The sequence below is a fragment of the Emericellopsis cladophorae genome, assembly GCF_022114955.1.
Source record: "Emericellopsis cladophorae strain MUM 19.33 chromosome Unknown NODE_63_length_119876_cov_118_434044, whole genome shotgun sequence".
Lineage (NCBI taxonomy): Eukaryota > Fungi > Ascomycota > Sordariomycetes > Hypocreales > Bionectriaceae > Emericellopsis > Emericellopsis cladophorae.
Window position 1 is genome coordinate 1 of NW_026250988.1, and position 23,153 is coordinate 23,153.

General features: G+C 56.1%; 8 protein-coding genes across 8 annotated transcripts; 5 read left to right on the forward strand and 3 right to left on the reverse strand.

The window, feature by feature from the left end:
* Positions 1-1,892: 1,892 nt before the first annotated feature.
* On the reverse strand, positions 1,893-3,089 carry J7T54_002887 (uncharacterized protein; the record flags this gene model as incomplete). The annotated part of the gene is made up of 2 exons (XM_051509481.1): positions 1,893-2,184; positions 2,239-3,089. 2 exons carry the CDS (start codon positions 3,087-3,089, stop codon positions 1,893-1,895), a joined length of 1,143 nt encoding a protein of 380 aa, XP_051359475.1.
* Positions 3,090-7,457: 4,368 nt separating this feature from the next.
* On the reverse strand, positions 7,458-9,216 carry J7T54_002888 (Translation initiation factor subunit gamma-like protein; the record flags this gene model as incomplete). The annotated part of the gene is made up of 2 exons (XM_051509483.1): positions 7,458-8,920; positions 9,012-9,216. 2 exons carry the CDS (start codon positions 9,214-9,216, stop codon positions 7,458-7,460), a joined length of 1,668 nt encoding a protein of 555 aa, XP_051359476.1.
* A 799-nt stretch (positions 9,217-10,015) lies between these two features.
* J7T54_002889 (uncharacterized protein) lies at positions 10,016-11,331 on the forward strand (the record flags this gene model as incomplete). Its single annotated transcript, XM_051509484.1, has 3 exons — positions 10,016-10,627; positions 10,706-10,872; positions 10,923-11,331. The coding sequence occupies 3 exons, from the start codon at positions 10,016-10,018 to the stop codon at positions 11,329-11,331; spliced, it is 1,188 nt and encodes a 395-aa protein (XP_051359477.1).
* A 777-nt stretch (positions 11,332-12,108) lies between these two features.
* On the forward strand, positions 12,109-15,127 carry J7T54_002890 (SAGA complex subunit-like protein; the record flags this gene model as incomplete). Its single annotated transcript, XM_051509485.1, has 2 exons — positions 12,109-12,415; positions 12,558-15,127. 2 exons carry the CDS (start codon positions 12,109-12,111, stop codon positions 15,125-15,127), a joined length of 2,877 nt encoding a protein of 958 aa, XP_051359478.1.
* Positions 15,128-15,974: 847 nt separating this feature from the next.
* On the forward strand, positions 15,975-17,066 carry J7T54_002891 (autophagy-related protein 27; the record flags this gene model as incomplete). The annotated part of the gene is made up of 3 exons (XM_051509486.1): positions 15,975-16,176; positions 16,227-16,812; positions 16,871-17,066. The coding sequence occupies 3 exons, from the start codon at positions 15,975-15,977 to the stop codon at positions 17,064-17,066; spliced, it is 984 nt and encodes a 327-aa protein (XP_051359479.1).
* A 648-nt stretch (positions 17,067-17,714) lies between these two features.
* J7T54_002892 (uncharacterized protein) lies at positions 17,715-19,451 on the forward strand (the record flags this gene model as incomplete). The annotated part of the gene is made up of 1 exon (XM_051509487.1): positions 17,715-19,451. One exon carries the CDS (start codon positions 17,715-17,717, stop codon positions 19,449-19,451), a length of 1,737 nt encoding a protein of 578 aa, XP_051359480.1.
* Positions 19,452-19,959: 508 nt separating this feature from the next.
* On the forward strand, positions 19,960-21,404 carry J7T54_002893 (uncharacterized protein; the record flags this gene model as incomplete). The annotated part of the gene is made up of 2 exons (XM_051509488.1): positions 19,960-20,082; positions 20,136-21,404. The coding sequence occupies 2 exons, from the start codon at positions 19,960-19,962 to the stop codon at positions 21,402-21,404; spliced, it is 1,392 nt and encodes a 463-aa protein (XP_051359481.1).
* A 118-nt stretch (positions 21,405-21,522) lies between these two features.
* On the reverse strand, positions 21,523-22,720 carry J7T54_002894 (uncharacterized protein; the record flags this gene model as incomplete). The annotated part of the gene is made up of 2 exons (XM_051509489.1): positions 21,523-22,619; positions 22,669-22,720. The coding sequence occupies 2 exons, from the start codon at positions 22,718-22,720 to the stop codon at positions 21,523-21,525; spliced, it is 1,149 nt and encodes a 382-aa protein (XP_051359482.1).
* Positions 22,721-23,153: the final 433 nt, after the last annotated feature.

Genomic DNA, 23,153 nt, shown 5'->3' on the forward strand with positions numbered 1-23,153 from the left:
CCTATCCGTAGCAATAGACCAGATCAGCCTGACCGAGTGTTCCCCGTCCTACCTGCCGACCGACCCCCCCTGACATATAACAGAAGACGGTCGGGATCGCGACAAAATACAAAGGCAGGCGCGAGTTTATGTAACTACTAGGTGCAGGGTGGGTCCCCGCTCTTGACCAGCTGTGACACTATGCTTCGCCTATATATTCCGTATAAGCATGAACCAGCCCTTAATAAGTCTCGGATCTTTATATTTAGCCCGCTAGTGGTTACATTTACGAACCTAGCGCGTGCGAAGTTCTTAATAGCGTTTAATCAAGTTTAAAGACTAATACTTACTAACAAGTAGCGCGTCGCGTACGCGTAATAGTTAGTTAGCTATATCTTTAATACTAGAAAGTCGGGGAAGAAAAGATCGCGAAGATAGATCGAGTACATAATTAATAACCGCTCTCTCTTCTAAATCCGTTAGATTTATTGAATTTAGCCTAGTTTCGGCTCTAGCCTTAAAACCCTTTAGTTAGCAACGTATAGTCGTTAGAGGTATATTATAGACCTTGGTAATATATCGCATACTTAATAACGCGTCTCCTCCGAGAGCTGCGAGGGCAAGGGTCACCCTAGATTCTTTTGGAAGTTCATCTATCGTTAAATGCGGTAATAATTGGTGAGGAATGTAGTCGTGTGCAGATGACGGGGAAGGTGCGCCGCTCGCTTGGGTGCGCCGCTCGCATGTGGATTACGTTATTGGCTGGCTGACCTGTCACTTTCTTCTTTCGATGAACAATCACCAAACCCATCGAATTAAGCCTTGAAACACCCGAGCAGATCTGCGCAAGGTGCCAACCTTTGATTCGGATTTATGAGCCGCAAGATGGTCATCTGCTTAACATCCTTGCCGGGCATCACAATGGTGAAGAGCGAGTAGCGACGAGAAATGATCGACAGTCCGAGAACAAGTCGCAGCAGCGCTTACACATCGCCCAGCTACCAGCAGAGTGATTCCTGCAGAGCAGCTCACCAGAACGGCGTGGCGACCCAAGCGGTCGAGACAGAGCTCTGGTTAGCAAAGTGGTCCTGTGGAGCCCAGCCTGCTGTCAGCCATCCCCACATTGTGTCTCGCAGTTCGCCTCCCCCGATGGGGTACTCTACGTACTCTCTTGGGGAAGGAAAATTAGAGCATATGCGGCCTCATCTCCATCTTCTCTCTGTGCAGTCGCATCCTGTGTGATTCTCCCAAAGTAGCCTTCAAACAGCTTGGCGCCGCATAAGCTCTGAACCTTGGGTGTAGGTTGGACGACAAACGTACATGTGCCCCGTCAAGTGTTGTCTGCGTGCCTGAAATTTGAGACATAGTGGTGAGGCAAACCTACCTCGCTACTGCTTCTCCCTACCTTTGTACCTTAGACATGCGTTCATGTTCGCCTCCATTCTCGCCCGGGGACAGAAGGGGCCGGAAGTTTATTCGCCATCCGAAAGATCTCGCATGAACCGCTTACCCTCGGTGGCCAGGAGAGTATTTTCTCCTGTCCTTGGTGCACTGGACGAAATGGTACAATCAGTGGCATGTTTGGAGAGAATTCAAAGCCCAAATGATCATGTAGTTGTCCACAGGCGCCCTGGTGATTGCTACATTACAAGTATCTGTTGTCCAAGATGGGATAATATCCCCCCTATGTACCCTGGCTATGTCCTCCGCTGTTTTCCCGCCCAATCATGTGGTAGCGAACGTGAGAATGCCAGCCATGTACAAAGCCTCAGGAGAAGTGAAAGTGAAAATGGTATCTCCTCCCCTATGATGAATCCGATGCCCCCTAATGCAAGAATGAAGGAAAGCCGTCCAAGCCACCCGTATGTCCATAGAATTAGAATGTGAAAAGAGTGTGTGACAAAGGCTGCTCCTTAGAAGTAATATTTGCTGGCGTCAGCCTCGACATAATCGGCGTCTGCACTCATGTCGGCGTCCCGCAGCTCCTTGGCCTTGGCGGTGACGCGGCGCTTGCGCGCTCGCTCCTCAGCTTCAATGATGGGCACGGCTTCCGGGATGAATTCGACTCCCCGGTTGCGGTTGTTGGGACGGGCGTGTAGCCGGCGGTGCGAGGCGAGATTGTCCTCGCGGTTCTGGGACTTGCCGCACCATTCGCACGTGTAGAGCATGGGACCAACACCTTTCGGGGCGTCTTCTCCGTGTGCACTAGACAGAATGTTAGTGTGAGATTTTTCTTGTGGTGAATATGCAGGTGCTTACGTTGACTTGTGACGCTTGAGGTGCTCGTTTCTTTGGTACTTCTTGGAGCATCCCGGGAAGTCGCAGAAGAATTGAGGGCTCTTGGCAAAATTAATGTTCTTCTTGCAATCGTAAGCGGGCTTGTGCTCTTTACCCGTCGCCCGGCGAAGCTGTGCGGTGTTGCGCTGTGCCCGGCGGGACTCGAGCTTGCGCTGTCTGCGGAGGTGTTCTTGGTGGGAATCGGGCTCCCCAAAGCACCCTTGGCTCATGGGCGAGGGTGTCTGGCGCTCGAGTTTGAAATTGGGCATGTCCTGGAAGATATCGTCGGCCCTGAAGCTGCTGCCGTGTGGGCTCTCGATGACGGACCATGACGAGGCTGAGGCGGATCTCTCGCTCCCGGCCATGCTGTGTGTGGGCGTCATCATGTACGACGTAGGGAACATCGTCTGTGGCGAAACGTGGTGCACGCCAAAGGACTGCGACGGGGTGAGGGTACCCATGGGCTGGCCAAAGCCAAAATCCAGCAGATCAAAGTCGGTGGGCATGGGGTTGGACTTCTTCATGGGCGTAATGGGTAGCGGGTCAAACAGCTGCTCGGGGTCCTGCTTGATGTGCTGCTGAGGGAAGTACTTGGCCATCGAGTCGGTGGCGGCGGACGGTGACATGTTGATGGCGTGATTCCCTGTGTAGACGGGCTGCTCAAAGTTGAACTCGTTGGGTGTCGATCGTCGTGAAGAGATGGGTGTCATGGCCTCGAAGCCTGACGAGGCGGAGGAGAAGCTGTTGGTTGTGGAAGGGCAAGCTATGGACTGGTTGCACATGCTAAACGCATCGTCCATGTCGAACCTGTACTCGGTATCGAACTGAAGCATCTTGATTACGAGGCTGTGTCTGGTGAAGGGCAGGTGTTTCTTTCCTTCGGTAGTGGCGGTGGTGGTGGTGTTGTCGTTGTTGTCGAAGAAAGTTTGGAAGGAGTGACGGTTTGCTGGACGGAGAGAACCTAGCCGGAATGCGCTTGGTCAAGCAGAGGGATGAAGATATATCAATGAGCGAGCTGGAATGAGTGGTGTGCGTCGGCGGACGAGGAGGTGCCGATGGGCCTGAGACAGCAGCTCCGCAGATCAGCTAAGCCCCAAGCTTGGGCGGGAAAGGAGTGGCTTGCCGTGGCAGAAAAGAAGGAGGGTGTAGTGGGAAGACGGAGAGACGAGAGAGTTGCGGATGGAATGGAATAAATATAAGTGACCAGTCCAAGGCACCTCAGACGGTGAATCTCGATCGGCTGGGGTTTTGCTGACGATCCGAGCAGAGGGGGGTTCTTTCGACTGACTGAACTGAACTGAAAACTTCCAAAGGAACCGGACTATCGTTGGTATAGATTGGGTGTTTAGGATGCTATGCCATGATGTTTCTGAGCTCGAGTCATCAATCTCGACGAGGGCGGGCGTCCTTGCGGACCTGGATCGTAGTTATACGGGACAAGGGGTGGATTCAGACCGGATCTTTCAGATCTGCTCGCTTCACCACACCAGGCATTGCCACAATGAGCGCAGCCAACGGGCAGTATCCAAAAGAAGAACAGCAAGTATCGCTCTTCTTGCTCTGGTGCATGCATTGCTGGCTGCACGATATGTAAGTAGTGCCTCTACGCTCAGACAGCACGGCAGCCAGCACTTGGCACTTGGTAGCTGGGGCCACTTACACGCACGCACAAAGAGCGATCTGAGAGGCTCGTGCGGCCGAGCAGGGGGAGGGGCGTGAGGACTTGAGAGGGGGGGTGGGGTGTCGCTCACCCGCCCTAACGTCTTGACAGCTGTTGTTCCCATGATAAAGCCACCGCGCACCGATCCTATACGCCCGTCAGCATTCAAAAGGGTCCGGGTCAGAGGGTCCCTGCGTCTGCGTCAGCAGGTACCTGGTCACTCGGGACGACGCAGTCCACTTCTCCCCGACGCAAGGTACATCGTCGCGCCCATCCAGTAGGAAGAGGCCGATCCCATCCACATGAGCTACTGCCAACAAGTTGAAGTCGCTGATCTATTCCCTCACGCTATCTCTTCTTCCTCTCTCTTCTCTCTGGCTTTGGCGACGGGAACCTCTGGATGGAATGGTGATGCCTGGCTTGTGAATGAACCTGACGCCCACTGTACGCTCGACTAAAACATGGCACCCGCTAAGACAAGACAGCCACTGCTATATCACCGAGTCGCCACCGGTTGAGCCCCCGACCATCGACGGGTGAGCTCATCCAGCTTCGTCCCTGCGAAATCATCTCCCCAATGAAGATAGATGTGGGGAGCGTCCAGAAGCAGGTCTGAGTTGGCCAGGCACAGGAGGGAACCTTTCTCAGGCACAAACGCCGCGGGTTACTAGATTCTCCTGCGCGTCTCACCCTTTAGAGGAACTTCCTGCCCTCTGGCTGCAGGAGTTCGCTCGTCCTGATACAAACTGCGTTCTCCCCAATATTCACCATGTCGGCGTCCAGGTTATTTGCCAATGGCTCAAAACAGCGTGGATTCGACACCATATTCTCGTCCGGAGGCGGAAGTGATAGACCAACATGCCCTCGGCTGATGTCATGATGGGGATTAGATAGTGCCATGATCCTCCATGGGCGACAATGGATGTTTGAGGGGCGGGACGCCGGGCAGCATGCGACCCGTGGTCCCTTGGCACCCTTTCTCTGCTAAGATTAGCCTGCCAGAAGCTATGAATGGCACAAAGCCAGCAGTGGCCAGCCACATTGCGCATGCATCTGTGCCGAGGATCTTTCCCACCGACCGATGATCATTGCCAGCGTCACGTCGCCCAAGTCCGACTCTCAGCTCACCGAAGAACCAAGGCAGTGAATGGCGAGACACTTTCATCCCGTCGATGTTCAATGCATGTGCAGACTGCAGCATGCATATGCTGGGCTGTGGGGTTGTTGGGACCCTTGGAGTCTTGGGAGTGGGAGGTACTCGTAAACATTGTACGATAGGTACGACGCCCTCAAAAGTCAAGAAACATTTTGATATTACTTTTTCCCCGGAGCGATGCGCTAACGCGGGGGCTCTCGCCAATTGCAATTAGACACACCTCGCAGACGTGGTGCATCGTCGGCTGAGCTCACACTTGAACAATGTGTAGCCTGCGTCCAAGATCGACCTGCAAGCCACGCTGGTCCGTCTCTGTGTGTCTTTGCCTGCAGACAACAACGGTCTGCCGGATGGACCCGGGCGTCAGAAGTCGGGGGGGCATTTGACCAGGGCCACAGAAGGATGTACAAGTATAGCTCCATTGGGAGCGCCGTCTCGACAGTTTCGAGTGTCGCCAGTCTGAGGGAGGCTCGTAATTATCTCCTGGGCTAGCGGGGCTAGCAATAGGTGCTCGCCGGCTAGCGGCTGTCAATTGACAAACTCTCCACGTCACGATGATTGGCCACTCCTCGTCGCTCCAGTGGCTGCGGGCTAATCCGTACAAGATGATTAGCGTCCTCTCGTTGAGCATAGTCCAAGGACGATCCCGTGCGCTCCTGATCCGAGCTCCTCGACCCGCAGAACCATGATCGGGTAGTCTATCCCCAGCCCCTGCCCGGTGGTCCGTGTGCTCGATGCAATGGCAGTCCTATTTCCGTCTGTCTGCATCATGACCATAAGGCTGCGCCTTGCGACCTCTTTGATCTGCTGCGGGAACATGTGCTCGGGCCAAGGGCTGCCGAAGCTGGGGATCAGTCCTGAGTTCTGACTCCTCCCGAAGTTCCTACCTGTCATTCCATCTCCGGATGTTCCTTCGGGGCCGTGAACGCCGCAGCGCCGCTAATACGAAGTCAGTACTCAGTAGGCCCAGGGCACTGTCGAGCAGCGACAGCAGCGCAATCAGCCACAGATCTCAGTAATCAAACAGAGTTTGCGCCGGCCCAGGCACCAGACTCTTATCGCTCCGTTTCTTCCGCGATGCCTGTCGGCAAGATAGGGACGCCATCTCAGCCAAGCTCTTAGCCAAGCTAGGGTAATAGATCACCAAGTTCATGCACGACACGGGCGCCCCCCAATTGCATGTTTCTCATACGACCACAGCACAATCCCATCTTGCTGCCACGAGGCGCGCGAGACATGGTCATTTCCCGCGATGCCCTTTGCCAGGGGCAACGGACACTATTCGGTGCGGGTTGCTGGAGAATTGGTCTTGCTCCAAAGAGGCGCCGAACTACAGTTTCTTCCCTCCGCAGGCAGACAAACATTGATCACGCCATGCTGCCGCCAGAGCCTCCCTCCCTGGTGCCCATCATCCGGCGGGAGCCCCATCCACTGGACCCTCTTTCCAGCTCCCATCTCCTTGCGAGGTGACGACGGCATCATTGTGCATGCGCATGCATGCATTTGAGCTATGCAAGCAGCGGGCAACAGCTGCGGCAGACAACACTTTCTTTGCCTGCCGTATGCATGCTTCCCGCAAAAGAAAGGTCAAAAAAGAGAGGCTGATCAAAAGCCCAGCTCTCCAGATTTCGCGCTTACAAGTTCAGATCTTGCTTTGCGGGGACAGGGCTGCACGTCGTGCATCCGCTTGCTGCGGGAGGACCCTACTAGTGCACTGGGTCCCGAGGCCTGAGCGAGCGAGCACGCCAAAGGAGGGGACTGAGCCGAGAATACATGGTCCTCCAGCAGCAAATAATGTCGTGAGCTATGTACGTGTACGTACGTACTGGCTGAGGAGTGGAGAGGGCCCGACGGCGATACTCAGCAGTACTCATCATCACTTGTCGCCTGCAGCATACAGTCTGGTCGCTACCGCATGAATCGTCCGACTCATCATGCTGCAGGAACCAGCAGGAGCGAGCTCACAGCTGTAGATCTTCTTCCCGCACCATCTCGGTGAACGCTGTCGCGGTTGAGCCCGATGCCTTTGATCTCGGTAGGGAGAGCGCAAGATTGTTCCGGGCTGGGAGGACGCGAAGTTGGCAACACCATGACGTACGATGCCATTTCTTTTTGTGTGCCTGTGAGCGAGAAGGTTGAGCATTCGTCACCATTTGAAGCAGCTCAGCTTGCTCTCGATATCGTCGATTCGACACTTGTACCATTCTCGCTTGCTGGCCATCGTATGTGCTCACAGCGTCAAGTTCTTTACCAAATACTGCGAGTCTGGCACAGTTCAGGGGCCAACACGTCTGCAACGCACAGCTCTGGATCTGATTATGAATGTGAATGTAAAGAGTGAATATCATCTTGAGAGGAAGCTTCATTCTTGTACTGCCCTGTTGGTCATTCCATGACAGCATCGTCTGCCTCCGCGTCTTGGTCCTGGAGAACCTCGTCCATCTCGGCCTCGGTGGCCTCCAAACCTTCAGAACTCATCAGCCGGTTGTCCTTGTCCTCCGTCTTCGCCTCCACCAGTAGGTTCTCTTGGACCTCGCAATCGGTCAAGATAGACCCGTCCCCGATGACGCAACGCTTCCCGAGGATGCATTTTGTGAGCTTGCAGTTCTTTCCGACAACAACGCCATCCATAAGGAGGCATCCCGAGATTTTGGCACCCTCGTTGATCTGGCAGCCCGTGCCAATGACGGATTCCTTGATGGCAACCTTCTCCTCAATCGTCACATTCTCACCCACCAAAGAATCTTGTTTCGTGATCGTAGTGCGTGACTTGACGCCTTCGGGGTAGGCAACTTTCCTGGCGTGGGCATACGGAGAGACTGACTCGCCTCCCGTCTCTTCGAGCGAGGGCAGTCTTGCAAGCTGAAGCGAAATCGCCAGCAGTAGCTGCGCCGTGTCCACTCTCCTGACCAGAGAGCCCTCTTTCTGGCTTGACCCAGAATGTACGTATGCCAGGATATTCGGAACCTCTGACTCCGGCTGGCTTTCATTGTGACTAAGGACTCGACGCAGCTGCTGCGATGTGAGACCCATGGTCATGGTCGAGGTCCGGGACCACAGAGCCTGCTCTAGATCCCGGGCCCCTTGTGAGTTCTCGCTTGTTGGTGAGTCATGGCTGTCTGCATCGGGCTTCTGCGCTTGACAGATTGTCCTCACGTGCAGCTTCTCGGCCAGCCCACGCTGCCAGCTCGCCTTCGCCCACCAGCCGACCACGTCCTCGCTTATGCTTTCCATGCGCTCGTTCTGCTCCACAAACTCGAGAACCCAGCGCGGGAAGATGTAGATATGTGCATCGCGGTGCTTCGTGAGCATGCGCACTCGGGGGTGTGCCTTGAGCAGGCCGTGGCGAATGGGCAACCCGCTGCTCTCCTCGATCACATCTTTGAGTGTGTCACTTGGGGTGGAGTACACCAGCTTTGATATCCCCGGGATGATCGATTCTGTGGCAGGCGCCATTGTCGGCTTGTCCAACGACGTTGTGGCGATAAAGTCGGTCTCCTCCTTTTTGATGGGCGTGTTCGCCTTGGTGTCGTACCACACGCCCATGCCTCTGCTGTAACGAGACCGCTTGCCGTTGGTGACATGGTTCACCTCCAGGCTACTGAGCAGACTGCCTGACTTTACTTGCCACGCCTGAAGCAGTTGGCTCCCCGCGACCTCGCAAACAAGGTCGCAGGGCAAGATCACAAAGTCGCTATCAACCAGCTCCTTCACTTCTGGTAGTCGGAGAATCTCGGCGGTTCCCATATTGTGGTCCAGATCCTTTGGCGCCAGAACATCAGGCCGGGGGAGCGGCAAGCTGGTGAGGTAAATGTCCGTGTTCAGGCCTGTTTTGATGGCCTCTGATGCTGATGGAGGACATATTAATGTGATCCCTGCTTTTTTTAGCCCTCACATTGGCTCTAAATACACGGGCGTCTCTCATAAGGCGAAACGTACTGTTGATGCCTGTGCGATAGCAGAAGTCGATGGGATACCAAACCATGGGCCTGTTGGCGATAGGGAGGAGCGCTTTTGGGTTCTCATCGGGACTTGATGTAAAGGTCGGAAACGAAGAGCCCGGGCCGCACAGGATGAGGGCCTGGAGGCCCGTCGGGGGGTACTTCTCAGCATGCGGCATGATGGTGCGTGAAGAGTCATTCATCAAAAGTTTGGCTGCGAAGGTGGGATGTCATGAAGCTAACGGACGTGGGGTGAAATGTGGCTGGGCGGTTGTGGCGGAGGTGAGCTGTGGCTGAGTCAGGTGCCTGCGACGCGATGGCCCATTGATTCAATAGGTCTAAACTGCACCGTCAGTGGCTCGCAATAAATTTAAACAAAATAAATAGATCTTCGCATACATGAGAAGAAGCGAATCTCCTGGAGTTGCTGCAATGCTAGCTGCATATTGCCTTTAGGCGCCCGTTGAATGTAAATTTGGCATGTCACCAATGGTTTGCGCAGTGCAAACATAAGTAATCAACACTACGGGGAAAAAAAAGGGGGGGGAGGGAGACGACTTATCATTTGATCAAAGAATTGAGGAATTCATCAACGCCAAACTGTCAGATTGCAGTCTCGGCTTGGGAACCAGCATTATCATAGGTGAAGGAGGTCGGATAGGACGACAGGGTAGGCTAAACTCCCAGCCGCTAACTAAGTTAAGCCATGCCCGCCCCGCGCCTCTCATGCAGCCCAGCCCGAACCTCGGGTCGTCCGTTGCTGGGCTGGGCGAGCTGACGCTTGTTGATGCCGACCCGAAATGATCGCTGCTGCAGGTGTCCAGCCACCAGCATTGCGACGCCTCCCCACCTCTTTGCGCGCGGCTTTGCTCCTTGCAAGCCTATCTTGATAACAACTGCAAAAGCTTCGCCCACCGACAACATACAAACGCGCCCACTACACCGCCTCGACGCTGTACCCGTCGCGACACAGTAGAGCAATGCCGCAGCCATTCGTCTAAGATGGCACCCGATCGTTATGACTCGCGCCGTCGTGGTGTCTGGAGCCACTGGGTCCCTCTGGCTGTCACCCTGACAATTGCAACAGCTGGAGTGGCAGCGTGGGCTTGGAGCCAGAGGGGGGGCTCGGATGAGGAGGGACAAGAACCTGGATTGGACTACGACAATGCCGACTATGGAGACAACCCGCCCTACGGTACAGCAGGCGACGACCGAGCACCTCAACAACCGCCGCGTCCTGGCGCATCGCTCGGCGATCACGAGAGCTATGGAGTGCAGGATGCGGCCCCAAGTGAGATTTCCGCTGGAGGCTGGGGAACGCGCATGTCAGGTGCGCTGAGGCGCACACCGAGCCCGCAGCAATTCCTCGACTCAACTGGGAAGACTGTCGCAGCCGGTTTCGCGGCCGCTGGTGCGGCCATGGGCAAGGCGTTGGCCTCGATTCGCGAAGAAGACAAAGCATACGCTGGTAGCAACCCATGGTCCGAAGAAGCGGATGCGAAAGCCGAGCGAGCGCCTGTTGGACCTTCCAAGCATAGAAGAACAGTGGCCGTTATCGTGTCCGCAGACTCGCCCTACACGCAAGGAGATGCCGATGACTATCTGGAGCACGCAGTAAGTCGAAAAGGATGATGGTACCCATGCCAATTGACTAACAATGCCTGGTCAATCTTGTCTCACATCCCCCGGCAGAACGACTTTTCCAAAATCAAGCTGTTCGTCTTGATCTATGCGCCGCATCTGAAAGAAACCAACCTAGAGACCGCGACTGGTAACCTGCCGCCTCCCTCATTAAGCTCCTCCTTCTCTAACATTGGTCCCGAACAAGCCCAACCCAGCGAGGAAGGGCGCACATCACAGTAAGCCCCCGCCAGCCGCGATGCACGTTGATAGAGACTGATTTCCGCAGGTCTACCCCCACCCCAAGCAGTGCAGCTTATAATGCCGTATACTCGCAGGCATTGGCGATCGTTGACAAAGAGACGATGATACTTCCTTTTACTACTCCAAATGGCCACACGCACATTTTGCGTCATCTCCAGCCGGAAATCATCTACCTGCAGGAGTCCATGGCCGGAGACAACGGCAGCATCATTTCCAACCTGCAGACGTGGCTTCGTCATGAGATTGTCCTCGTTGTCGGTGCTGAAGGCGGCTCAGGCGGCTTGGCCGATAGTGAGTCGGAGGCTGAACGCTCGGGACAACCTGAGAAATGGTGGCAGAAGCCAGAGAGGGTGGGTCGCGGACGAGGTGTCGTCGTTGTCGACGGTATGCGCGTCAACGACGACTGGGCCCGGCGCGTGCACGGCGTGGAGTAGATTGGCAGTGCCTTGAAGGAATATACATATGGAGAGTATGGTGGATATCTGTACCTTGTCGTTTTATTGATAGCAGTCTTTATGTGTTTACAAGACGAGAGGCAAAAGTACGATTGCGAAGCCGCAGTCGGGCGTGGCGGCCCCCTCTACGAATATTATTTGAGACGTTTGGATGAGGAATATAACTTGTGTACTGAGTACCTAATGAGTGATGTCTGAACGTGAGGTTAGTAGTAGTTTGCGACTGGAGGCACTTGGCTGAGTGCTGGTTGCTGATAGAGAGAGTTAACGTCACGTGAGCAGGACAGGCCTGTCCTGTGCACGTGGAGCCCCGATCGCATTCGTGATGCGGCGGCACGACAACCAGCGTTAAACGACGAGCCGTCCGGAGTCGATTCCTTCGAGAAGGACTCGGCCAGCGCGCATTCAATCCCTCGCACTGCTAGAACAAGTCTCTCTCGCTTGTTTGTCATACACCAACTTCGCCGGTCGCGCTGCATCACTAGACTTTGAACGCGTTACCGTGTCTGTGCTATACAGGCCCCCGTCATCGACCCACCAACATCCCGACCTCACCTCGTCGGTCGACACGCTCGATCACGCGCGCATCGGCTACGGCCATCGATCCCATTGCGACTGAGTTACAACACACTCGGGAACACTCCAACAATCGATGCAAACTTGGAATACCTAGTAGCTTGTGTGACACTGGGACGCTGAGAGCAGTCGCTGCTGCATGGCGCAGTCAGCACAACGACCATCATCGCCTTGGCCAGCATGGCGCCAATTGCCAGCCAGCCAAATGGCGCGAACAAGTTGAAGCGCGCGGCGCCTCCCACCATACAGACCAACGGCTCGATGGCATCGACACCAGCATCGTCTCCGTCCGCCGCCAAGAAGCCACCCCCGACCATCAAGTCGCAACCCAGCTCGGCAACAGAACGAACCATCACAGCATCAACAGTGCGACCGAATCGGATAAGAAGAGATACGGCGAACCAACAGCTTGGGAGAACACGCAACACCGCAAACCTCAGGCTCGGGTGGGATATGACGCAAGGAGGCGGACAACCACGGCCTTACAGTATGATTATGCTCGAGCAGACAGCTTGCCCTACTAACAAATTTAGTTGTCACAAGCAAGTACATCCTCCAGAAACACGCTGGCGCGATACCTTCCCTCGTTGTTCATCTTCATCCGTCTCATTTTCGATTTGATGGTCAAGATAGCGTCTTCACCTATACTTCCCCCATGGGTATCTTCGTCAAGAATCTGAAGACGAAGACAATCCCGCCCGAACTTCTCGAGCAATTTAACGCCGCAGGTGTTCCTTTCTACGATGGATGTTTGATTGTGCAGGTGTGCGATCACAAATCAGTGGCGCAAGTTAAAGACGCGGCCCGATCTGCCTCCAAGACCAAGGACGCCAAGGAGACCTCGGTTCATAAATACAATCCCTACATCACGCCTTCTTCCTACGCCCCATTTCCGAAAGAGGAACCGAATGAAGCCGATGGCAATGGACAGGTGGGGGATGCTGATGCGACTGCGAAGCATGAAGAGTCCGACAAAGACAATGGCGCACGTTCGGTAGCCGGGATGAAGCCTCGCACCTTCACAATGGTGCTGCATCCGACGCCTGAAAGCTTGCAGCGAGACCTTGTTCTGAAAGCCTCTATGCCGCCTTTGGATGCAGGCATTGCCGAGACACCCGGCTTGAACCCTCCAGCTACTCCGTCGAAACTGGCCCTTCCCACCCCGACGGCAAGCAGTATGCCCCCGCCCGCAAAGAGGCTGAAGCAGGAGAAACCGGAATTGGAACCTGAATACATACATGCGGCGGAGGGCGAGATTCTTCTCGCGACGACGGCACCGTTGACGCTTGAACCGAAAGGCTCACTCGAGAGACAGATTGCGCTGCTGGACTTCATGGCGCATCCGCAACATCTTGACCCGCCACCTGAGCCGAAGACTCGGAAGAGGACTGTCGCCGAGATGGCAGCGGACGAGGCCGCCGCCGCCGAGAAAGAGAGATACATGCTGTTCCTCGACGAACGACCCGGCGTTAATAGCGCACAGGGCGGCACCACGACGGACAGCGACGGACAGACTACAGCTGCAGGATTTGAACCGACATTTGAGCGGTTTAAGATGATCATGCAGATCAAGCAGGAGCTCTCGGAGAAGAAGGAGCAGGAGAAGCAGGAGAACGACCGCAAGCTACAGCTACAAAGACAACAGCAGGCCGACAGCCAGGCGCAAAAGCAGCAAAACGAAGCAGAAAAGGCCCGGCGCGAGGCGGCAGCTCTTAGGGAGGCACAGGCCAGGCAGCAGCAGCAGCAGCAGCAACAAGCGCAACAGCAGGCACAGCAGCAGCAGCAACAACAACAACAGGCACAGCAGGCTCAAGAATCCCAACGACAAGCCATGGCTGCGCGTGGCAACCAGAACAAGAACCAAGTCAACGGGGTCCAGCAGCAACAGGTTCCCAACGCCCAGATAGCCAACGGCATGCCTCATTCTAACGCCGGTGGCATGCCGATGGGCGCCAACCCCAACATGGCTGCTGCTCAGCAGGCTCGATTCCAGGCGCTCTCTCAACAGCAAGCCCAGGCTTCCGCTTCGCCTGTCATTCGGCAAGGAACGCCGCAAGCTCACTCGTCACCCATGGTGAACCCGAACATGGCCATTCCGCAAACCAGTGCCAGTCCGCCACGCCCATCATCGGTCGTGCAAAACCCTCCTATGGCGGTGCCCATGGCTCATAACATGTCTGCTAGGGGAAGTCAGCAGAGTCACCCGTCCAACACGCCTCGCATGCCTCACAGCACACCCAATATGGCTCATGGCACACCTGTCAACCGGCAAGCCATGGCTGCGACGCCGCGCATGTCGCAGGCAAGCCCTCCCCCTAATATGATGCAGCAGAATTCGCAACACATGCCCCAGGCCATCATGATGAACAACCAGAACATGTCTCAGAACCCGCAGTTCATGGCACAGTTGGCACACCAGCAGCGTCTGCAGCAACAACAACAACAAAACATGCAGCAGATGAACATGCAACAAATGTCACCTCAGCAACAGCAGCAGATGTTGCAGTACATGCAGCAGAGGCAGGCCATGGCCCAGCAGCAGCAGCAGCAGCAGCAACAGCAGCAACAGCAGCAACAGCAGCACCAGCAGCAAAACGGCATGATGTCGCAGCAACAACTTGCGCAGCAGTATAGCCAGCAGTTGCAAAATATGGCTGGTGGACAGATGCGGGCGCAAATGACGCCACAACAGCTGCAAATGATGCAGATGCGGATGCAACAGATGGGTGGTAGTGGGATGCATCGACAGGTGAGCAATCCGCAGATGATGAATGGCAGCCATCCGAACATGCAAGCTATGGCGATGCAAATGCAGCAGCAGCAACAGCAGCAACAGTTGCAGCAGCAGCAGCAGCATCATGCGGCACAGCAGCAACAACGCATGGCGCAGCAGCAGCAGCAGAACCCTGCGCAACTTGCTATCAACAACATGGCGCAGCAGTTCTACCTGCGATCCATGACGGACGCCGCTAACAAATATGGGGGAAAGGACAATATTCCGCGTGACACGCAGGAGCAGTACAAGCAGCAGGCTTTGCAGAGGGCGCAGCAGGCCTACCAGAAGCCGCAGCCAAATATGGCTATTCGACGACAGCAGATGATGCTGGCGCAGCAACAGCAAAACCAGCAAAACCAACAAAACCAGCAGCAACAACAGGCTGCGATGCAGATGGGGATGATGGGGCAACAGCCCATGTAGAGGTGCGGCTGGGAAGTTAAGAAGCCATTTTCTCGGCACGACCAGCAGTAAGCCGTGTCTGCACTCCCTCGGATGATCAAAACGACACAGGATGGAACGACTATGAGATGGCGTTGGATGCGTTATACCCCGGGGGAGCATTGCTTTTCCTGTAGTGCCAAGGGTTCTTTGATTGTTTTGGAGTTTGGGGCCATGAGCGGGGAACGGCGTAATGGACGTCACGGACTGTATATCTACCTCCCTTGCTCAGTCTTGTGGCTTATATATGACACTATTATCATGTGTACGTATTGCTGTCGTTTGGGACATGAATGTCCTATCCGCGCGGATCGTCCATGTGTCATTCTTGGGGGTAATCGGATGTGACGGCTGCCGGTTTAGCGCCCTGAAAAAGGCTACATGGCTCATATTTGATGGGCAGTATGACACTATCCGACCGCTGATTCTTGTCAGACATGACGGAACTTACACAGGCAGATGATCACAATGTCTGCTGACGTTGCCGTGGGCTCTGAAATAGCACGTGACCACCTTGTCTCGACCCACCTTTGGGAAATGACACAATCGCCAAGACCGGAGCCAGGGACACACGTCCAGGCTTCGCGATGCTCTGCTGCAGGTGATCATTACAAACTGTCACCGACTCTTCCTTTGCTTCATTTCTCATCAACGTTCGAGGGTCTCTTCGCAGCACCCACACTCGCTCTTTAGCTTACGCCATTTTCTAACTTTCCATCTCGAACGCCCGCTGCCGAGCGTTCCTAGCACTAGTCACACGACGATGCAACTTCCGCAAGCTTCGGGGCTGTTGCTCCCCTTACTCTTGGCGCCTCTACCTTCATTCGCGATGCTGCGGTGCGAGAATGTTCGCATAGATGGGCATAGCTTTGACCTGTCTGAGCTTGGCGGGCCGCACTCAGTCGTGACGTCGCGGTGGGAGTCGCTTGCCGAGACGCATTTCAACACCACGTACACAGTCGATATCTGTCAGCCTCTGAAGAAGAGCGGAAAATCTAAAAAACAGGAGGAGTGCCCAAACGGAACCAGAGGTGAGCCTGCTAGCATAAGCGAGGACGATGCAGGAGCTGACCATGGACAGTATGCGCGATCGAGCGAACCCTGAAAGACGATACCGACATGGTCACCAAGGTTGTCGCCATTGCGGGTGGACTCGAGAATGTGGGGGGCACATCGTTCGAATACGAGGCCACGCGTCTCAAGACGAGTGACTCGAACTCGGACTCGAAGAAGGAAGGTGTGCGACTCGTGCTCAAGGGAGGGAAACATCCCCTGAGCGGACCGAACAAGCAGCGTCGGCCGCAAGAGGCTGTCATTGAGTTTCTCTGCGACAAGGAGAAGACTGGCCTGGAGAATGAGTGGCGCTCTGAGGACCGATACGATGGAGACGACGGCAGGAAGGACGACAAGGCGAAGAGGGATGACAAGAAAGATGCGGACGATAATGACGACGACGATGGCACAGAGTCTGGAGTCGAGCACCAGCTCAAGAAGGAGGGCGCCGCTCTCGTCTGGGAGGGCTACAGCGTCAACGAGAAGAAGGATGCTGATGTTCTGCGACTGACCTGGCATACAAAGCACGCCTGCGAAAGCCGCGAAGACAGCGGCGACGACGGCGACTCGGACAGCAGCAGTCACTGGGGCTTCTTTACGTGGATGCTGATCATGTAGGCCACCCCTTTCTGCACCCCACCCGCAGCACAATCACTAACTCTTCGATAACAGCGCCTTTCTGGGCGCCGCTTCCTACCTCATCTTTGGGTCGTGGCTCAACTACAGCCGCTATGGTGCCCGTGGATGGGATCTCCTCCCCCACGGGGACACGTTGCGTGACATTCCGTATCTCGTCAAGGACTGGACGCGCAGTGTGCTCAACACCGTGCAAGGGGCCGGCAGCCGGGGCGGCTACAGCGCCGTCTGAGGCTCTGGCCATCCTGTAACATATCCAGGACGTTGTAAAGTACGATGGAGCGAAATTTGGAGATGTGGTTGGCAATATGAAGTGTTTCTATCCTGTAGCAGCAGCCCTGGGCTGAGCGAGCGCATGTGACTTGGGCGGACTGATCAAATTGAGCAGCAAGGTTCTCCTCACCGATGGATGGTTCGACCACTGTGCGTTGGCATTTTCGAGTTCGACACCGGCTTGTGCCATATGTGTTGGAAGCAAGCCTCTGAACATGCTGTTGGGTGTGACTAACCGGACACAAGCTCTTAAAGATGAGACTTCCACCGACAACGATCAAGTCGAAAGATTATCCAGCAACGGCGGCCCATGTGCGCTGTTATTCCTGTGGCAGTGTATGATGGACAATTTTCAGCACCCTGAGCATACCGCGCCCCCCCTAAAGGACAAACCTTGATACGCCTTACCTCAAGATTAACACCAGATGGCGCAAAAGGATTTTGGCATTGCTGCCACCGGCCAAAAGGACACGACATTAGCCTTTTTTCTCGCACCTTGCCGTCGTCGGGACATGATCTGTTGGGCCATATTAGTCTTCTCTGCCATCGCGACCTCAACTCTACATCAGTTTTACGAAACGACACGGTCGACTACCAACGGCCCACAATGCACCCAAACTTTGCCGTTGCAGTGGCTGCGGCCCTGCCAATGGTCACGGCCGGCGTCATCCACCTTCCCAGGGATGAGCCCGTGCCCCAGGCTGCCGATGCGGTGGTCTGCCCTAAAGTGGACGAGGAAAATCGCCCAAGCCCTCACGTCCTGCACAACCTGAAGGAGCCAGATCTGAGCGAATGGGAGGGTCATGAGGACAAGATGCCCTTCTTCAAGAAATACGACCCCAAGCTTCTGCTTAAGTTTGTGGACGACTTCTGCGAGGGTAAGGTCAAGCGTGATATGGCCCCTTGTTGCCAGTGTGACGACGACGAGGACGACTGCAAGGCTGTCTGTGTCGACGAGGAGGAATGCAAGGCCATCTGTGAGATGGCCGACGATTCCGCGAAGGCCGATGCCCCCAAGGATGGCGAGAAGGTCGATGCCACCAAGGAGGGCGAGCAGGCCGATGCCACCAAGGAGACAGGCATTGCCTCGGAGACTGATACTGAGAATAAGACCTGTGATACCTCCAAAACCCCCAATTATCAGTCCGCGATGAAAGGTGTCGATTTCACCGCCAAAGACATCATCGAATCCATCGATGCCAAGTGGGCGAAACTGCAGAAGCCCAAAAACGACAAGCGCGGCGTCCCCGTCACGGCCGACGATGTGCTGCGCTGGTCCCAAGGTGAGGGCGAGGACTACGAAGACAAGCGCCCCGAGCTATTCAAGAACATTGCGGCCGAGACCCAGGCCAAGCGTGACGAGGCACCCAAGAAGAAGGGCGGCGTCCCCGTCGCGGCCGAGGATGTGCTGCGCTGGACCCAGGGTAAGGACAAGGACTACCAAGCCAAGCGCCCCGAGCTATTCAAGAACATTGCGGCCGAGACCCAGGCCAAGCGCGACGAAACTTCGGGCAAGAAGGGCGGCGTTCACATCACCGTGGACGAGGTGATGCACTGGGCCAAAGGCAACGACAAGGCATACAAGGCCAAGCGCCCGGAGATCTTCGAAAACATCACCGACGCGCTTCCAAACGACAAGCGAAGCGCCGAGGCGGACGGCCACCAAGAGGACAGCTCTGACGAGGCCAAACTGAAGCAGTCATTCCAGTCTGTTCTTGGCCGTTCCAAGGCGGCGCTGGAATCTGTTGAAAAGGTTCAACCTGACGAGGACGACAAGGTCAAGACCGTTCTTGCCAGTCTCATCGCGACGCTGGCTCCTCTGAGCCCCGGCATGGACAACCCCGATGCGTTGATCGCGGGCATCGTCGAGGCCAACAGCGAGTCGCACGAGGAGCGTGGCTACACTGGTGAGGTCTCCGATGTCAAGCTCGACATTCCCAGCTTGATCAAGATGTTTGAGGAGCTATGGCAGGCGGTCCACGCGGCCAAGGAGGAGCTTCAGCGTCTCCACGAAGCCGGCTCCCAGGAGTCGGACGCCACCACGTCCGCCTCTGAGCTGGAAAGCGTCATTGCGCAATGCGAGCCCATTGTCAACAACATCAACGACGTCGCCGACATCTTTGACGCCATTGTCGACCAGCTTGTCGAGAAGGACGAGAAGAAGCCCGTGACGCACGTCGAGCCCGACTCCGTTGCCGCCACCGCTGATGATCTGGTCCGCAGGGATGACTGGAGCAATAACCCCATGTTCTCGGTCAAGTCGTCGCCTAACCGGGAAAACCCACACCGCGTTGCCCAGGGCAATGCTGAGAAGATGCTCAAGGATCCCCACCTCCACCAGTAGGGTCAACTGAGGACCATGTGTGCGAGGATCTTTACAATCCCGGAGTGGAGGACCTGGCGACCAATTTTCCCGTATTAGTTTCTAGTGAAACTACCTTATGCCCGATAAATACAACCAATAGAAAACCATGAAGAGGAAGTGGGTGTCCGTTGCAGTGATGGCAGCTGAGGTCCGTTGAAGCCGTAATGCCAGTCTTGTCATTCACAACAATGCGTGACTATTCGTGACTGGTAGCCTGGTCTGACTCTGTTCTGACAGCATGATTGATAACAAATCATAAAGCGTACCCTTGTGGAAGTTTGCTTGTGACTCCAAGTGGTACTTACAGTGACGAATCTGACGATGCTGGCGAGGGCCGACGTCGGAGTGATTTCCTATCGATAAGCACAAACAAAATACGCCGCAGACCACCATCATTTATCAACATGACTGTCCCACTCTTCGTCACTCGTCTCGATACTCTCTCGTCCTCTGCGCACGGCTGCTCGAGGCTGACCGATTTCCCGCCATGGCCTTGCGACTCTCGATGCGACGCCAATTGGCGACCCTTGCGTCGACAGCACGCCCTCGCCTGGCGCAGCGAACCTACGCGACGTCGAACCTCTCCGATGCGGTCAAGCAGAGCATCGCCGTAGGTGCACCGCCCAATTTGGCACTCGTACGATCACTGACAGACACCTATAGAGGGAGGCGTCCTTGCCCAATCCTGACCCGGCCACAGACTCTCCCAGCGCCGCACTCGTGGGCGACCACGCCCAATACATGGTCGCAACCTACGCCCGCCCAGGACCCGTCTTCGTACGAGGCGAAGGGTCCTACCTCTGGGACCTGGAGAACAGGCGCTATCTCGACTTCACCGCTGGCATCGCCGTCAACGCCCTGGGCCACTGCGACCCCGAGGTCTCCCGCATCATTGCCGACCAGGCCCACACCCTGACGCACGCGAGCAACCTGTACTACAATACCTGGACGGGCGAGCTCAGCAAGGCGCTCGTCCAGAAGACTCTGGCGTCCGGGGCTATGCAGGATGCCGTCACGGTTTTTGTCTGCAACTCGGGCTCCGAGGCCAACGAGGCGGCCATCAAGTTCGCCCGGAAAGCGGGCAAGGTCGCGGACCCCAGCGGGCACAAGACGGAACTCGTGTCCTTCAATGGCGCCTTCCATGGCCGCACAATGGGGGCGCTGTCCGCAACACACAACCCCAAGTACCAGGAGCCCTTTGCGCCCATGGTGCCCGGCTTCCGCCAGGGCAAGTTCAACGACATCGACGCCATCCAGGAGACCGTCACGGAAAAGACGTGCGGTGTCATCGTGGAGCCTATCCAGGGCGAGGGCGGTGTTCAGGTCGCCAGTGACGAGTTTCTCATCGCGCTCGCCAAGCGTTGCAAGGAGGTTGGCGCGGTCCTCGTGTACGACGAGATTCAGTGCGGCATGGGACGAACGGGAAGCTTGTGGGCGCACGGCCACCTGCCCAAGGAGGCGCACCCGGGCATCCTCACCACGGCCAAGGCGCTAGGCAATGGATTCCCCGTCGGTGCGGTGGTGGTGAGCCAGGACGTGAGCGAGAAGATCATGGTCGGCGACCACGGCACCACATTCGGTGGCAACCCTGTCGCGGCGCGCGTGGCGCATCACATGGTGACGCGGTTGTCGGATGCGAAGCTGCAGGAGTCCGTGGTCGCCAAGGGTGAGATCTTCCGCACCAGGTTCGAGGCGCTGCGCGAAAAGCACCCCGACCTGATCAAGGAGGTCAGGGGCAAGGGTCTGATCCTGGGGTTGCAGATGAGCCAGGACCCGTCGCCGGTGATCAAGGCGGCTAGGGAGAGGGGTCTGCTGATTATCACGGCGGGCGTGAACACGCTGCGGTTCGTGCCGAGCTTGACGATTAGCGAGGCGGAGATTCACGAGGGGCTTGACATCCTGGAGAAGGCCATTGCTGTGACGCGGTCATGACAGTGTTGTGGGAGGTATGAAGGAATAGAATTAGACATGGATGTACAAGCTTGCAAATGGAACACAAACGGGGGGTATCGATCCATGCAAGTCGTGCCATTGTGAGGAAACGCCCAGGTCACAAACACTGTTGCCCGTTCACCTCGCCCCAGCCTTCGCCCCTGACGATCCTCCTCGCTTCCAGGATCGCCGCCCTGACCTGCTCGACCGTCCGGAAGCAAGAGTAGCTCTTGGCAATGTCGACGTTGCTCGGACACTTGTCCTCCTCGACTACCTCTTGCTCCTCGTCCTCCCTATGGCAGGGCTTGCCTGACTCGCAGACCTCGTGGCCCCGCGAGTGCGTCCTTGTCTGCCGCTCGGCAAAGGACGTGCACAGGCTCATGACGTGGTCAATCTCGGAACCGACCGTCGTCTTGAGCAGAGACCAGTACTCCTGGCCCGACAACCGAAACTGGACGCCAGGGTCGGGGCCGATGGGGAGGGTGATCTTGTCGTCCTTGGTGGAGGCGTCCATGGCGACTTTGCGCTGATACGTGAGGAAGCTCGCGTACGTGCTTGCGATACTCGACATGAGGCTGCCCAGCAGGTGTATGTTTTTGGAGAGACCGTATAGGGAGTTGTTGGGGTCGAAGCAGGCGCTGCAGCTCAGGATCTGGGAGGCGGATGCCGTCGAGGACTGGAGGTGCGAGAGGGTCTTGGTGAAGGAGTGGTCGTTGTCGTCGGTGAGGGCGAAGTGGCGGTGGACCATCTCCAAGCAGGCGCATTTGTTCCCAGGGCGAGACGGTGTCTGCTGCTGGGGCGCTGATGACCCTGGAGAATACAGCGTCTGAAAGTCCTGGGCTGGTGTCGCAACGCCATCAGGAAATGATCCCGTCGTCGCGTCTACTGCTGGCGCTGGGATGCCTGGGTCCTCTAGGAGACTAGGCCAGAGAGGCGCCGAGTGAAGAGATGAGTCGAACGGTAGCAACGGCCCAAAGTCGGGGAAGCCCTGGTCCAGACCATCGGGTAAGGACCCCATGGGAAACATGGTTGACAGATTGGTCTCGTCTTCTGGTCTCGTCCTCGCTTGAGGTCTCGGGCCATCGCCAGCCTGGCTGGTCTTCCTCTTCCTGGGTCGACCCATAGTCTTGATGGTCGAGTACTGGCATTGCAGCCTCATATTATCGCACCGTCTGCACAGCGGCGTATGCTGCGAGCATTTGATCTTGCGCTTGCCTTGAACTCTTGTAAGTCGCCGCGTTCATGGTGCAAGGGATGAACTTACGACAAGGGTCGCAGGCACGATGTCGAGCACCGGTGAGCGCGAGAGCCTCCATATTTTGACGGCCAGCGATTCGGCAGCGCAATTTTGGAATCAACAGGTCCTCATGTATTCTCGGGTGCTCATGACGATGAGAGCATGAAGTGACGGGGCGCGGCGCGGTGCGGCGACTTGTCCACCAGACGTTGGTGGTGAAAGTCGCCGCGCTGGATGGGTCCACAGTGATGGACTCAACTTGCTGGACAGCTCATGGCTGATGTATCGTACTGGTGGCCGCTGCTGTGAGCGGTTGTATGTGGCCAAGGCAGGTTTCATCATTTCATCCAGAAGATTCTGTCCTTCGATATGGTGACGCGACCATGAAGCTGCCATGTTCAGGGCAGATGCGTGTATCGAGTCTTATGTGACAAAAGGGTGCACCTATGTGCTGGTAGTAGCATATGTACAACAATATTTGCAAAACAGTCAACCTCCACGGTTCCCTCAGC